General features: G+C 41.6%; 1 protein-coding gene across 1 annotated transcript in view; it reads right to left on the bottom strand.

Annotated features, from left to right (window-relative positions):
• dcc (DCC netrin 1 receptor) overlaps nt 1-15,504 on the bottom strand; it is a 1,174,821-nt gene that overhangs the window by 35,878 nt on the left and 1,123,439 nt on the right. The window contains 4 exon segments of the mRNA XM_055661435.1: nt 3,131-3,247; nt 7,080-7,260; nt 7,262-7,310; nt 12,216-12,378. Of these exon segments, the coding sequence (XP_055517410.1) occupies nt 3,131-3,247; nt 7,080-7,260; nt 7,262-7,310; nt 12,216-12,378 (510 nt within the window).

Below are 15,504 nucleotides of genomic sequence, written 5' to 3'. Positions count from 1 at the left end.
ATCTCCATGATTTATACAAAATCACACAAAGTGCAGAAACAACTCAGCAGCTAAGGCAGCATCTCTGGAGAATATGGTTAAGTGACGTTTTTGGTCAAGACTATATTTATAATCACTCTATCATAATTTAGTTTAGTTTACTACGGTGTCCAAGCTTGATTTACAGTAGATACAACCAATCTTGCTCACTCTCTTTTGGAACAATGTTGTGAAGATAGATAGTTGAAGACAAATGACATGTGTAGGAAGGAACTACAGATGCTGGTTTAAATCGAAGATAGACACAAAATGCTGGAGCAAATCAGCGGGACAGGCAACATTTCTGGAGAGAAGGAATTGGTGACATATTGGGTCGAGTCTGAAGAAGGATCTCGACTTGAAATGTAAGACTCATTCCATCTCTCCAGAGATGCTGCCTGTCCCACTCAGTTGCTCAAGCATTTTGTGTTTAACATATATATGTAGCTTTATAACAGCAAAATGCTCGAAGACACTTCGTTTGACACCCAGGCCACATAATTATTCCTGGAATTTAGTCACGTCTAAGATAAAATATCCTAAAAGAATACTATAACCAAAAATAATATCCCCCTTTCCTACACTACACATCCAAATAATCTAATCATCATCTGTTTTTCATGGGGGCTGAGGCTGAGCATATAACATAACTTGACGCAAAGTGAAGGGATAGAAAAAGCAATTGTTTCAAAATATAAGATGATTTAAACTTTAGACAAAATTGACAAGGTTGTAATGCAACTTGTTAAGTTGCAAATCCCATGAAAAATTCATCTTTACAATTGCTTTAGCGCTTTGCTGATTTTTTGATAGATCAAATAACAGCGAAAGATGAATACAAAATGTTTCTATATATTCTCTAATTTAGATTTCACTCTGTTTTGCAGTTTTCATTTGCCTATCATTTTGTCCAATTTAGTTGAGACAGTGCATCTTTCATCGATTCTAAAGTGCACTGACTGATGGAATAATTCAATGACTAGAGCTCTGAATTAGAACTCTGTTTTATGATTCTACATCTTCAACTCGGGAGGACATGACCCCAACTGAGTCCGTTAATGAGAAAGGCAGGCATACTCTATGTGCATGCAAAACAGCAGAAGCAGTATGCTGTCGGAAGGACTAAGAGATCTGAAACAAACACCTCAGCTCTCTCAGACCCAGACTTCATGTCCCCAATGATGATAATTAACCTGTTCAGTGCCACCCCCGCGTATAGTCGGGTTATGGCCAATCGTGAAAAAAAACTGGGCAGTGAACAGGTTAAGGAATGAACGACCTCACCCTCAATAATAGTGGAGCCTACAACATGAATGAAAATGACAAAACTATTTTCAGTCAGAAGAGGTGGTCAGGTGGACCATTTCAGCTTCCTTTTCATCAGCATTATGGAGGCAGCTATCAGTCCATTGGATTCCTTCCATGTGCCGTTAAGACATTCTTGAGCCCACTTCTGGCACAGCGATATCCATTGTAACAGCAAAACGCGTATCTATCTGACGTAATCAAGTATTTACCAGACACGTCCTCTTCCATAAAAAGCAAATATCAAATTCTAACAATGGCCCAATCATGAACAAAGCAGTGAAAACTTTTAACAACAGTGTTGGTCAAGTAGAACCTGCCTTTGTTCAGTTTGCTCAGAGATTTACCTTGATTAACATTAGTAATTAATTTAGTTTAGTTTATTTACTTTAGTTTATTGTTGTGAGATGTACCAAGGTACAGTTAAAATCTTTTGCTGCGTTCTACCAAGTCAAAGAAAAGATTATACATGATTACAATCATGCTGTCCACAGCATACAGATAAAGGGTACTTCAGAGTTAAAATAAAAGCTACTATTTGTAATATTAAGGCAGCAATCAACCGGGTATGGTGCTGAGGAGTATCAGTCAACTAGAAATGAATGGGAGTCAATGGAAAAGCATTCTACTAACTGAAGACCACCTCAAGGACATTGCTGCAGTAGTTCCTCAGGGATTTGTTCTTGACCCAATCAATTTCAACTGCTTCATCAAGAACTTCCCACCATTAGAGGGTCAGAAGTGGGGATATTCACTGATGAGTGCAGTGTTCAGCTCCACTCACTTTTCAGATACGCAGGAAGAGGTGGAGAGCTTGCAGGAATAATGGTGGCACTTGCAGCATTCATGCCACAGAAGTGTCCGTTAATGGCCATTTCAAGCATGTTAGAGTCCAATGCTCTCTGTTGAAAATGTAAGAAAATAAAATAGAAAATAAATAAAATAAAATAAAATAGAAGCAAGACTAGGCCATTCCGCTCCTCATGCTTGCATTAATGAACGTCATGCTGAATCTTTCATCTCTGAGCAATTTTCCTGCACTCACCCCATTACCCTTGATTCTCCTAAATCACTGTATCGTGGTTTCCCTGCAAGGGACCAGCATTAACTGGAAATGTTTCTGTCACATGATACTATGATTACAAGAGAAATAGAGAATGATTGACTTTAGTTCAGTTTAGTTTAGACCCCTTCAAAACACAATGCTCAGCCTAGGAGATTGATGGGATATTCTCCACTTGCGTAAATGTATGTAACTCCCATAATGCTCAAGCAACTACATGCTACCCCTAATTAAACAGCTGCTTAATTTATATCTGAATGACAAATGAATCATTTACTCTGTCCGCCTCTGCAGCAGTGTTTGCAATGTTATGGCATGTACTAATTGCTTTGAGTTATTTTACAATGGGTTTCTTTGGTAGAAATTCCCAAACCTGTGACCTCTATCTCCTGAGATGTCACGGGCAGCAGGAAGTTTGTAACAGCTTTAAAATTGTCTTCTAAGCAACAAATTATTTCAATTTGCATTCATCACTTTTGGAGCAAAATCTTGGAACTTCCTCCTGGAAAACATCATGGATTTTTTTTTCATCAAAAGCTCACCATCTCCTTCTCAAGGAAAGTTAGGGATGAAAAGCTGCCCTTTTCCAATGACAATCATACCCCAAAAATGAGTAACAAATGACAATCAGCAAAGGATGGCCTTTTTCAATCCAGAATATTATAGTCATGGTATAGTCACAGAATATTATAGTTATGTAGTATGTAATCAGAGTCGTGACTCATAGCCCACTAAATTCCTTACGTGGATTGTTGGGCTGTGAATCCATGGGAATCATCAGCTTAGGTCGGGTTCCTCTTCGAGCCGCTAGAGAACGTTCCAATGTAGACATACTGCTTCCAGCTTCATCAGGATCATGACCTTTGGACAAAGTAATTGGAAAATGCTACCATTACATCTGGGCTTGTAACAAATCATCCAAGAAAAAATGCTATATTTATTAATATTTGCATGGATTTGCTGTTCTTTACTGTGACCTGTTCTATACTTTAACCTCAACATTTCTTCTTCTTCAGTCAGTTCCAAGGAATTAGGATGATTTGCTACTCATGAAAGTGGAAAATGGTTGTAATTGATTTAATTTGTAGTGGGATGACACTTCATTCTAGTAAACGCATGGGTTTGATGGAGTGAGCTGTTGGTCCATTGGTAAGGAGGTGTGAGACCAAAGCGTGCATGTGTATGTGTGCGCGTGTGCGTGTACACACACATATACAACTTCAGTGTGTTGTATGTGTAGACATGTGTATGCATGTGCATTTCAGTATCTGTGTCCATGCATAAGCCGCAACTTCTGCATTCCTCTGTTATCAAACCTCGGGCCATCCCTCTACACCACCAATGTGCAGAACGATGACGTGATGGAATACAGGAAGGAGGCAGAGAACTTAGTAATCTGGAGTCAGGACAAGAACATTTTCTTCAATGTCAACAAGACAAAGGAGCTAGTTATTGACCTCAGAGGGAGTACATGCCTTAATCAGCATCAGTGGTTCTGAAGTGGAAATGGTTGAGAGCTTTGAGTTCCTTTATATTAATATTAACAACAATGTGTCGATTCACCTCTACCCTATTGCAGACATTGGACTTTGTCTCAAGAACTGGTGCGCTACAAGGCTGAGAACTACATGTATTCTGCTCTCTGTATTTTCCCCTTTGTTCTACTTGAATATAACTTGCATAAATTGATCTAATTGGATAGCATGAAAACCTAATCTTTTCATTATACCTCGTGAGAATAATAAACCTGTTCTGTTCAGGTAGAAGTAATCTTGCTATTTCTACCTTGCTCACTTTTGGATAGCACACAAAACAAAGCTTTTCACTACGCACCTGTACATGTGACATTAATAAATCTAAACATAAACAAGTTCAGTGAAATATTACACAACATTGCTAAATACCAGTAATCCAGCATGGTTATTCCAGCACAACACTAAAAATGGGAAAGGACCAAAATACTTCATCATCTTGCTCCACTCTATCCTGGCAAATGAATTTTCTCAAGGGCTCTAACTTGCCCTCACTTCATTAGTTTGTTGATTAACGGCAGAACTTGGAGGTAGTTGATCAGAACGTGGGGACATTTTAATTGTTTGTGTTATTTAGTGGGAGAGTCATAGGATCATACTGCATGGAAACTGGCCCCTCGGCCTGACTTTCCCACACCGACCAAGTGGACCCATCTCCAATAGTCCCACCTACCTTTGTTCTGTCCATATCTTAAAACTTTCCTATCTATGTATGTACCTGTCCAAATGTATTTTAAATGTTGAGATTGACCTGCCTCAACCACCTCCTCTGGCAGTTTGTTCCATATACCCATCACCCTTTGTGTGAAAATGTTGCCTCCCAGTTTCTTACCATATCTTTCCCCTCACCCTTAAACCTATGTCCTATGCTAGTTGACTCCTGTAATCTGGGCAGAAGATTCTTTGTGATTACCCTATCTTTTCCTTTACCCTATATATTCAATTTAGTACAATTTTAAGTGAAGTGTTAGTGTCAGAATATTGGAAATGAGTAGTTGATGTTCGGTATGGACTTGGTCATAGAGTCATAGACTGACACAGTGTGGAAACAGGCCCTTCAGCCCAACTTGCCCACACCGGCCAACATGTACCAGCTACACTAGTCCCACCTGTCTGCGCTTGGTCCATATCCCTACAAACCTGTACTATCCATGTACTTGTCCAACTGTTTCTTAAAATTTGGGATAGTCTCAGCCTCAACTACCTCATCTGGCAGCTTGTTCCATGCACCCACCTCACTTTGTGTGAAAAAGTTACCCCTCAGATTCCTATTAAATCTTTTCTCCTTCACCTTGAACCTATGTCTTCAGGTCCTCTATAACATTACTCCTCATCCTCCTGTGCACCCAGCCTACATAACCTCTGCCTATAGCTCACGCCCTGGCAACATCCTCGTAATTCTTCTTTGAACCCTTTCAAGCTTGACAATATCTTTCCTATAACGGTGCCCGGAACTGAACACAATATTCTGAATGTGGTCTCACCAACATGTTGTACAACTGCAACATGACCTCACAACTTCTATGTTCAATACTCTGACTGATGAAGGCCAATATGCCAAAAACTTTTTTGACAGCCTTGTCTACCTGTGACTCGACCTTGAAGGAACCATGCACCTATATTCAAGTTCCCTCTGCTCTACAACACTACCCAGAGGCCTACCATTCCCTGTGTAGGATCCGCCCTTGTTAGACGTCCCAAAATGCAACACCTCACACTTCTCTGTATTAAATTCCACAAACCATTCCTCAGCCTACAAAGCCAATTGATGCAGATCCTGCTGCAATCTTTCACAACCATCTTCACTATCTGCAAAACCACACACTTTTGTATCATCAGCAATCTTGCTAATCTTGCCCTGTGTGTTCTCATCCAAATTAATAATGTAGATGACAAACAATAATGGGCCCAGCACCAAACCCTGAGGCACACCTCTAGTCACAGGCCTTCAGTCCGAGAAGCAACCTTTCACCATCACCCTCTGCTTCCTTCCATGGAGCCAATTTGCTCGTTAGTCAGCTATCTCTCCTTGGATCCCATGCGATCTAATCTTACAGAGCAGCATACCATGCGGAACTTTGTCAAACGCCTTACTGGAACCCATGTATCCAACTTCTACAGGTCTGCCCTCATCGACCGTTTTGGTCACGTCTTAAAAAAAATCAATCAGATTTGTGAGACATGACCTCCCACATACAAAACCATGCTGACTATCCCTAATCAGCCCTTGCCCGTCCAAACGCCTGTCTAACCTATCCCTCAGAATACTCTCCAGTAACTTTCCAACTACAGATGTTAAGCCCTGCAGCCCTTCTTGAAAAGAGGCACAACATTTGCCACCCTCCAGTCTTCCGGCACCTCTCCTATAATTCTGGTTTCCCACAATGTCCTCGGATATATCTGATCAGGCCCTAGAGAGTCTTGAAAAAGAGGCACAACATTTGCCACCCTCCAGTCTTCCGGCACCTCTCCTGTAATTCTGTTTTCCCACAATGTCCTCGGATATATCTGTCTGATCAGGCCCTAGAGAGTTGTCTACCTTCATACATGACAGTACCTTCAGTACTTCTTCAACGGTAACACTGACTGCTCTCAAGACACTTCCATTGACTGCCCCAAGTTCCTCTGGCCTACTGTTTTTCTCCTCAGAGGAATGCAGAGGAGAAATACTCATTGAGGACCTTGCCCATCTCCTATGGTTCCACGCAGAGGTGACTGTTTTGATTCCAGAGAGGTCCCACTTTCTCTCTAGTTATGCTTTTCCCCTTTATGTATGGCCCACTTCTGCACCTATTGTCTATTATCTATAAGATTTATATAATAAAGATTACCCTTTCCGATATATGTGGGTAATAGGGAAGAGGGGTTGGAAATGATAGAAAACCATATGAAATAACCTCTCACTTTAAAGCTACATTTCATCTCAAATTAGTTCATATGGTTCATTATTTCTGTTTATGACTCGTATGTGATATTTCATTGCTCACATCACTGGATGATGTATTGGGCCTGAAAGAGATAAAACATGTTAGCTTCTAAGGAATACATGCAAACCTCCCAGTTGGTGACGTTCCAATCTGAGTTTTTGTTTTGTTAACATTGGCATGACTGGGCACATGGTGAAGGTTAGGCTCTTGTATAATCCATACACTTGGGTTTACCTGAGTGGGAGCCACTTTTACTGGTAAGTTGGTTCTCCGAGTGGCTGTGGCTCACAGGGGTGATGTCCTGACAGCTTTGTTGCCTGGGTGAATCTCTCACTGATGGATCAGGGCCTGAGGGCTTCTCAATATTCTTCATCTCCATTTCTTCATGATGTATCCAGAGGTCTGGAGGTCTCAAAGTCCTTTTGGCTCCCCTTTCGCTTGCCACCAGAGTGTGCAGCACGTTTTCTGTGTTGGGGAAAATAACCAATTGAGGAATAATTAAATGGGATGAAATTACTCCTTTGGGTCAAGGATTCAATAGACAATAGACAATAGGTGCAGGAGTAGGCCATTCGGCCCTTCAAGCCAGTACCACCATTCCATGTGATCATGGCTGTTCATCCCCAATCAGTACCCCGTTCCTGCCTTCTCCCCATATCCTCTGACTCCGCTATCTTTAAGAGCCCTTTCTAGCTCTCTCTTAAAAGTATTCATAGAAAGACATACAGGTGTTAAACAGGTACCCAGGTTTGGGGCTGATTTAGTCTGCATCCTCTGACCATATTGCTTGACCACTCAAGGCTTTACACTAATTCTGCACTAATGCATCATAGGGCTCCCATTTTGTTGGCTACATTCCTCATCAAACTGGAGAATTCTCCCAGATGCGACCCCGGCTATCGTACTAGCCTACATGTTGAGGCCTCCATGTTAACGTGGCTAATGGAACCAGCTGTACCGTGTCCGGGAGAGACGTCTTTGGAAAACAAACACACAGCATGTTTGAGGTCCTGAAAGCCAGTTCGCAGTTTGTTGTCCGGAGGAAACCCAGAGCAGAAGCGAGGGCAGGAGAAAGACACGTGAATGCTGGCGTAACTCAGCCCAGCGGGTCAGGCAGCATCTCTGGAGAAAAGGAACAGGTGATGTTTTGGGTCGACACCTTCTTCGCCTCTTTCACCAGAGATGCTGCCTGACCCATTGAGTTACTCCAGCATTCTGCGTCTATCTTCGGTGTAAACCAGCATCTGCAGTTCCTTCCTACACAGAGACAGGAGAATGTGTAAACTCCACACAGACAGGACCTGAGGTTAGGTTTCAACCCAGGTCTCCTGCGCTATGAGACAGAGTTGCATCATTGTGATGCCCCATCAATGCTCGCTGATTTTAAAATTAATCACGGCATAAATTAATGTCCCAAATGTTCTGTATATTTGAAGAAGGAATTTACACAACATCATCTACAGGGCACATGTTAGCATTCTGCACTTGTTTAAAAAATGAGCAAGAAACTTCTCACCTTCCAGATCAAGGTAGTCTACTTGAGCAGCACCCCAACCACCATGCAAATATTCACTAATTCTGCTGCTGATGCACTACAGCAGCAACTGATTCACTGCAGCAGCGGTATGTACAATTTACAGAATGTATCTGCCAAGCCTGCTCATACAGCACCCCCTAAACTTGCAATCCGATGCACCCACAAGGCCATCTACAAACAGATGCGAGGCAGTGCCACCACTTACTAGGTTCCATCAAGTAAATGCCATACACTCGTGGAAATACATCACCCTTCCTTCTTCATCACTGGATCAAACTGTTAGAGATCGCTACCTAATAGCATTGTCGGAACTCCTTCACTAGGACTATCAGTAAGACTAATGGCTCAAGGACAATTAGAGCCTTGACCAGACAAGCCTTTCTAGCCTTCTGCAGTTTTACAAGCAGTTTTTTGCAATGTTTTAGATCGTCTGCTCTAATATGTTCTCAAATAAGTCAGTGTCAAATTATGTTTTATAATCCACTTGTGAAGCAGAATATGACATTTTAACAAATTACATGCACTATACGAATGAAGGTCGTTTAATTAAGTACCAAGCAGTGCGCTAACCCATTTGGCAATTCAGAAATCTGCACATAACTGTTATATTAGCTTCCTTCCTGTTTGTGGTGATATCAAGATGACTGCCTCCCATAGAATATCTTCACTGATTATACTCTACGATATAAATATCTCCCAGCGCTGAGGCAAATAATATAATAGATCCCTTAATACAACAAATAATTAAAAATGAAAAATGCCATGGCAATGACTATCGATGTTACAGGAACAATAAGCAACGCTAATCTTATATTTTTACCATGTCAATCAAATATATAAACTGAATTCCTGGATCAAATAATTGTCATCTGAGAATATTGTACATACTGTTTTTTAGCGATTGTTAAGATAGTTTATAGATTTCCAGACAGATATACTACTGAAAGATAATTATTTTCCATCTGCTTTTTCTCATACCCACAAATTGATAGATCGATGCTATGTCGGAAAATATTATGAGGTACATTTGCAACTGTGAAGCGAATCGATTGGTAAATAAGATCTCATTATCCAGAAGGCTGAACTAATAATCCGGAAAAATGAGTTCAAATCTCACTGTGGCAAATGTGCAATTTGAATTTAGTTAATTAAATAATCTGGAATGAAAAATAAACACATAATGAAGGGTAGCCACAAAACTGCTGGAATATTGTTGAAAAAATGATTTGGGTTGCCAATGTCCTTCAGAAGGAAATCTGCCTTGAATATAGACACAAAATGCTAGAGTAACTAAGAGGGTCAGGCAGCATCTCTGGAGAAAAGGAATAGGTGACGTTTCAGGTCGAGGCTCTTTTTTAGACTGCATTTATACCTTGTCTGTTCTCTGTATAACTGCAGATCCAACAAAGTGTGCTGATTGTAGCTATCTTCTGAAGTGCTTTGGCAAACCATCCACTCCTGTCAGAACTGTTACTTTACAGTAGCAGCTCACAAAGGTGTCTGACCGCCATCTTCCCAAGGGCATTTGAAGATGAGCAAGAAATGCTGAACTTGTCAATAATGCCCACTTTCCAAAAATTGAGGGAAATGAATTACTTTGAATAAAAACTGATGAGAAGTTATGATGGATCTGAGGCTCTTAAAATACAATATTCATTCACTTCTGGTTTAACCATTAGCTCTTCGAACGTTCACCTAAAACTATATGTAAAAATAATGTTAAAAAAAATTGGTAATCTCAATCAGAGAGTTCACCTTTATTTTTCCTGTGGGAAAGGTTTTAATTCATTCTGAAGGGATGTTTTACTGAGTTTTACTGATTCGTATTGGAGGTTTGCTCTTCAACAGACCATAGACTGTTAATGTTATCCTACTTTTTAAGAAAGGCGGGAGAGAGAAAACTGGGAATTGTAGACCAGTTAGCCTAACATCGGTGGTGGAGAAGATGCTGGAGTCAATTATAAAAGATGAAATAGCAGCTCATTTGGATAGCAGCAACAGGATCGGTCCGAGTCAGCATAGATTTACAAAGGGGAAATCATGCTTGACTAATCTTCTGGAATTTTTTGTGGATGTAACTAGGAAAATGAACAAGAGAGAGCCAGTGGATGTCGTGTACCTGGGCTTTCAAAAAGCACTTGATAAGGTCCCACGTAGGTGATTAGTGGGCAAAATTAGAGCACATGGGATTGGGGGTAGAGTACTGACATGGATAGAGAAGTGGTTGGCAGACAGGAAACAAGCAGTAGGGATTAACAGGTCCCTTTCAGAATGGCAGGCAGTGACTAGCAAGGCTTGGTTCTGGGACCATAGCTATTTACACAATACATTAATGATTTAGATGAAGCGATTAAAAGTAACATTTGCATATTTGCAGATGACACAAAGCCGGGTGGCAGTGTGAACTGTGAGGAGAATGCTATGAGGATGCAGGGTTGGGTGAGTGGGCAGATGCATGGCAGATGCAGTTTATTGTGGATAAATGTGAGATTATCCACTTTGGTGGCAAAAAGAGGAAGGCAGATTATTATCTGAATGGTGTCAAATTAGGAAAAGGGGAAGTCCAATGAGATCTGGGGGTCCTTGTTCATCAGTCTATGAAAGTAAGCATGCAGGACAGCAGGCAGTGAAGAAAGCGAATGGCATGTTGGCCTTCATAACAAGAGGAGTTGAGTATAGGAGCAAAGAGGTCCTTTTGCAGTTGTACAGGGCACTAGCGAGACCACACCTGTAGTATTGTGTGCAGCTTTGGTCTCCAAATTTGAGGAAGGACATTCTTGCTATTGAGGGAGTGCAGCATAGGTTCACAAGGTTAATTCCCGGGATGGCGGGATTGTCATATGTTGATAGAATGGAGCAGCTGGGCTTGTACACTCTGGAATTTAGAAGGATAAGAGGGGATCTTATTGAAACACAAAAGATTGTTAAGGGTTTGGACATGCTAGAGTCAGGAAACATGTTCACGATGTTGGGGGAATCCAGAACCAGGGGCCACAATTTAAGAATAAGGGGTAAGCCATTTAGAACGGAGATGAGGAAAATCTTTTTCACACAGAGGGTTGTGAATCTGTGGAATTCACTGCCTCAGAAGGCAGTGGAGGCCAATTCCCTGGATGCTTTCAAGGGAGAGTTGGATAGAGCTCTTAAAGACAGTGGAGTCAGGGGATATGGGGAGGAGGCAAGAACTGGGTACTGATTGTGGATGATCAGCCATGATAACAGTGAACAGTGCTGGCTCGAAGGGCCGAATGGCCTACTCATGCACCTATTGGCTATTGTCTATTATCTATTGTCTGCTTAAAATCGCATCACTGTAAATTGGAAATAACGTGCACCCCACCGCAACCCCCACCCAACTGAGGTCCCTCTCTTTGATGAATACCATTAGTCTTGTGTCCTATGGTACAGAAAATGTGATAGAAAATATCCTATTTGTCAGGCATTGCTAAACAGTCTTCAGAAATATTCATCATTTTTTTCTCCAGATTTAACTCCAAATCCCTGAGCCTATGAAGCTGCAACCAAATTGTATTCAGATGCAAAGATGTGCCACATGGGGCAGAGTGAGATGGGGTAGCTGATGGTGGTAGGGTCAGGGACAGAGCCTCAGCAATGGCAAAGAGAAGTAGAGCTGAATTGCTTTGGTCTATGATATAAAATTCTACATGGTGAATGAAATGAGTGATATTAGCTTAAGCCAGATACTCGAGCTTGGATCTCTTGGGTTTCAATATCTCAATTCCTCACCAGGTGACTTTCTTCAAATGTTGTCACAGCAAAATAACTATTAACAGAATAAAGGGATCAAAGCAGGTAATAAAACCCAAACATACTTCCTCTGCTGTGCTGAAGATCGACGGGTGCAAATCACAGCGACAACAATAATCACCACCACCATAATAGCACCGATGGAGACCACAATGATTACCAGTAGATTACTATTCTTTTGAGGAGTTGCATTGCCATGAGGTGGATGCATTTGACCAATCGGAGGCTCTGGAAGAAAAGTAATAACAAAATATTAGTTTGCATATTTAGGAACTGTCCCAAAAGAATAAAGTGTGGACATCGCAATGAATTGTCAATTCCACTGGGGAATACAATACCATGAGTGTCAATTGAGCGAAGAGTTCTGGTGGGGAGCTAGTAAAGACATGGTAATAATGGTATGAAATAGCTTTCTCCCCAAGCTTAATACTTTTGCTTCAATATGTTTTATGCAATTGCAATAACAATACTTAATTTTATTTGCAATATTACCAGTGTTCAGGCCAATTTTGCATCTTTTATTGTCCAAAAATAATAGGACGGTATGTAAAACAATGACGTTAATCTATAAGGTGAATAATAGGGAAATTTTTGAGCATTAATATTTTATGCAGCTCCTATTGTTCATATGGTGCACAGGTTTTCTTTTCAGTTCAGTCTTCTTTTCCAATTGCCTTTCTGGATTCTCTTTACAGAATTTTCAAACATTGCCCACTAGAGAACAACAGAGAAGCTTTTATAAAAGGTTTTCTGCTTCAACATGACAACTAGACAGGATACGATAAAACCTTATTCATCCCCGGAGGGAAATTGGTCTGCCGACAGTCACACCACACAAGGTACACAAAAACTTTAAATTAAAAGTGAACACAAACAGAAAAAGACAAGCGACTGTTGTCTGGGTGTCCTGTTTTCTCCAGAACAAACAAACAAACAAACACAGACTTATCCCCTGGGCAGAGGATTCTAAACTAGAGTGCCCCCTCCCCCCTATCCCCCACACCGGGTCCCCCTTTGTTCTCCCATCACCCCTCATGGCGATCCCCCCACGCCAGGTCCCCATTGTCTTCCCCTCCCCCCTCTGTTGGTTGCTGTGAACCGGGTAAAATAAAGACAGGAAGTTCAGGGAGGGTAAACAGTGGACTGTTATAAATGTTATACCCTTATCATGTATCTATACACTTGATTGGCTTGATTGATTTAGACAAAGGAATTAAATGTAACATCTCCAAGTTTGCAGATGACACAAATCCCCTAATTTGAGGAAGGGCATTCTTACAATTGAGGGAGTGCAGTGTAAGTTCACCAGGTTAATTCCAGGATGGCGGGACTGACACATGATGAAAGAATAATAATAATAATAATAATAAATTTTATTTGCGGGCGCTTTTCAAAGTCTCAAGGACACCTTACAGAAATTAGCAAGAGTAAAAAAAACCATATAGTCGGAGTAAAATAAATAATAAGGACATCACCAATACACAAATTAAAGACAGAATTCGCTCCAAAGACAAAAAATCAAAAACACAATGTGAAGAGAGAGCAGCGCAGCTAAACCGCACCAGCGTCCACTCTCCCTTCCGACAGCCATCTTGGACACAAACTAACATATTCACTTACACACAAAAAATCATCCCCACACAATGGTTACCACTGTGGGGGAAGGCACAATGTCCAGTCCCCATCCCCAGTTCTCCCAAAGTCAGGCCTATTGAGGCCTCCGCTATTGCCTCTACGGAGGCACGATGTTCCTGGCCGTTCTGGCCGGGTGGTGTTGCCCCAGCGTCAGGAGAGTCCTCACAGTGGCTGGGCCACCTGGAATGGCCACTTCCTAGCTGGAGACCGCGGCTTCCAAATCCGACAAGGCCGCGCCGGGTTGAAGCTCCCAGGCTCCCGATGTTAAAGTCGGCGCCGCCCGCTCCGCTCCGCAGACCCGCAGCCCAGAGGTGTTGATCTCGGCGGTCACAGCTCGCCAGAGCTCCAGTGCGTCGATCCAGCGCTGCGACCCAGGCAAGGCATCGCCCACTCCGCGATAGCGCTCCAGCGCTGTGCCGTCACAGGAAACGGCGCTCCAAGTCCGCTGGTAGGCCACGAGGACGGGTCGATTGTGCTTATATTCATTGGAATTTAGAAGGGTGAGAGGGGATCTTATAGAAACATGTGAAATTCTTAAGGGATTGGACAGGCTAGATGCAGGAAAATTGTTCCTGATGTTGGGGGAGTCCAGAACCAGGGGGTCACAGTTTAAGAATAAGGGGTAGGGCATTTAGTACTGTGATGATGAAAAATCTTTATTGTTACAAAAATGTTATTGTACTCAGAAAGTTGTGAGTGTGAAATTCTCTGCCACAAAAGGCAGCAGAGGACAATTTACTGGATGTTTTCGAGAGTTAGATGTAGCTCTTGGGGCTAACGGAATCAAGGGATATGGGGAGGAAGCATGAACAGGGAACTGATTTAGGATGATCAGCCATGATCATTTTGAATGGCGGTGTTAGCTCGAAGGGCCAAATGGCCTACTCCTGCACCTATTTTGTATGTTTTCTATGTTATTGTATCATGTATTGTCTCTCTGCTGACTGGTTAGCATGCAACAAAGCTTTTCACTGTACCTCATTACACATGACAATAAACTAAACTGAAACTGTAATATACTGTATGAATGGATATATTTGTTAGTCTGTTTTATACTCCACACCTGGTAATACTGATTGTGCACTCTATACCACAATAATAGTCCCGTTCATCGGGTTGATGATTTCTTCCATTTGGCCTCTTTCTTTTTTCTATATTCTAGCACAACTCAATGTGCTAGAATGGCAGGCCTGACCAAGCACAGTTCTTTGCTGTTTTTGTGGTTCCATTATATATTTTTAAATTGCTGACTCCTCATTGACAGATTGCCAACAGGCCTGCAAAAACAGCTTCTTATTTTCATTCAATTGTTCTGCAGAGAGCAAGTTATCACAGAACAATGAGTAAATTAACCACTAGAACATCTTCATTTCCCTAGAGATGACGATTTTGGCATCATTTCAGCACCAGCTTGCCCACCCCCTCCCCAAATACAAAGATAGGTCTCCTGCGAGTGAGCATGTCATTCTACCAGCATACGGGAAGTTACTAACTGTCCCTTTACATCTGAGAGGAAGAAATTCCAAGAATTCAAGCTGAAAATGGGGCAGCCTGGAAAAATCTGGTTTATACCAAAGGCAAGAAATTGACAAAACTCGTTTTGACATTACCTCAGTTCCAGCATCTTACAACTGACAAGAGAATTTTTCTTCTGGCCCTAACAAACTGCCTAGATGTTAATCACGGAAAACAGCTTAAATGAAGCAGTGCTAAATAGGT

This window comes from Leucoraja erinacea, chromosome 1, assembly GCF_028641065.1.
Source record: "Leucoraja erinacea ecotype New England chromosome 1, Leri_hhj_1, whole genome shotgun sequence".
Taxonomy (NCBI): domain Eukaryota; kingdom Metazoa; phylum Chordata; class Chondrichthyes; order Rajiformes; family Rajidae; genus Leucoraja; species Leucoraja erinaceus.
This window is presented reverse-complemented; position numbering and strand designations above follow the sequence as displayed.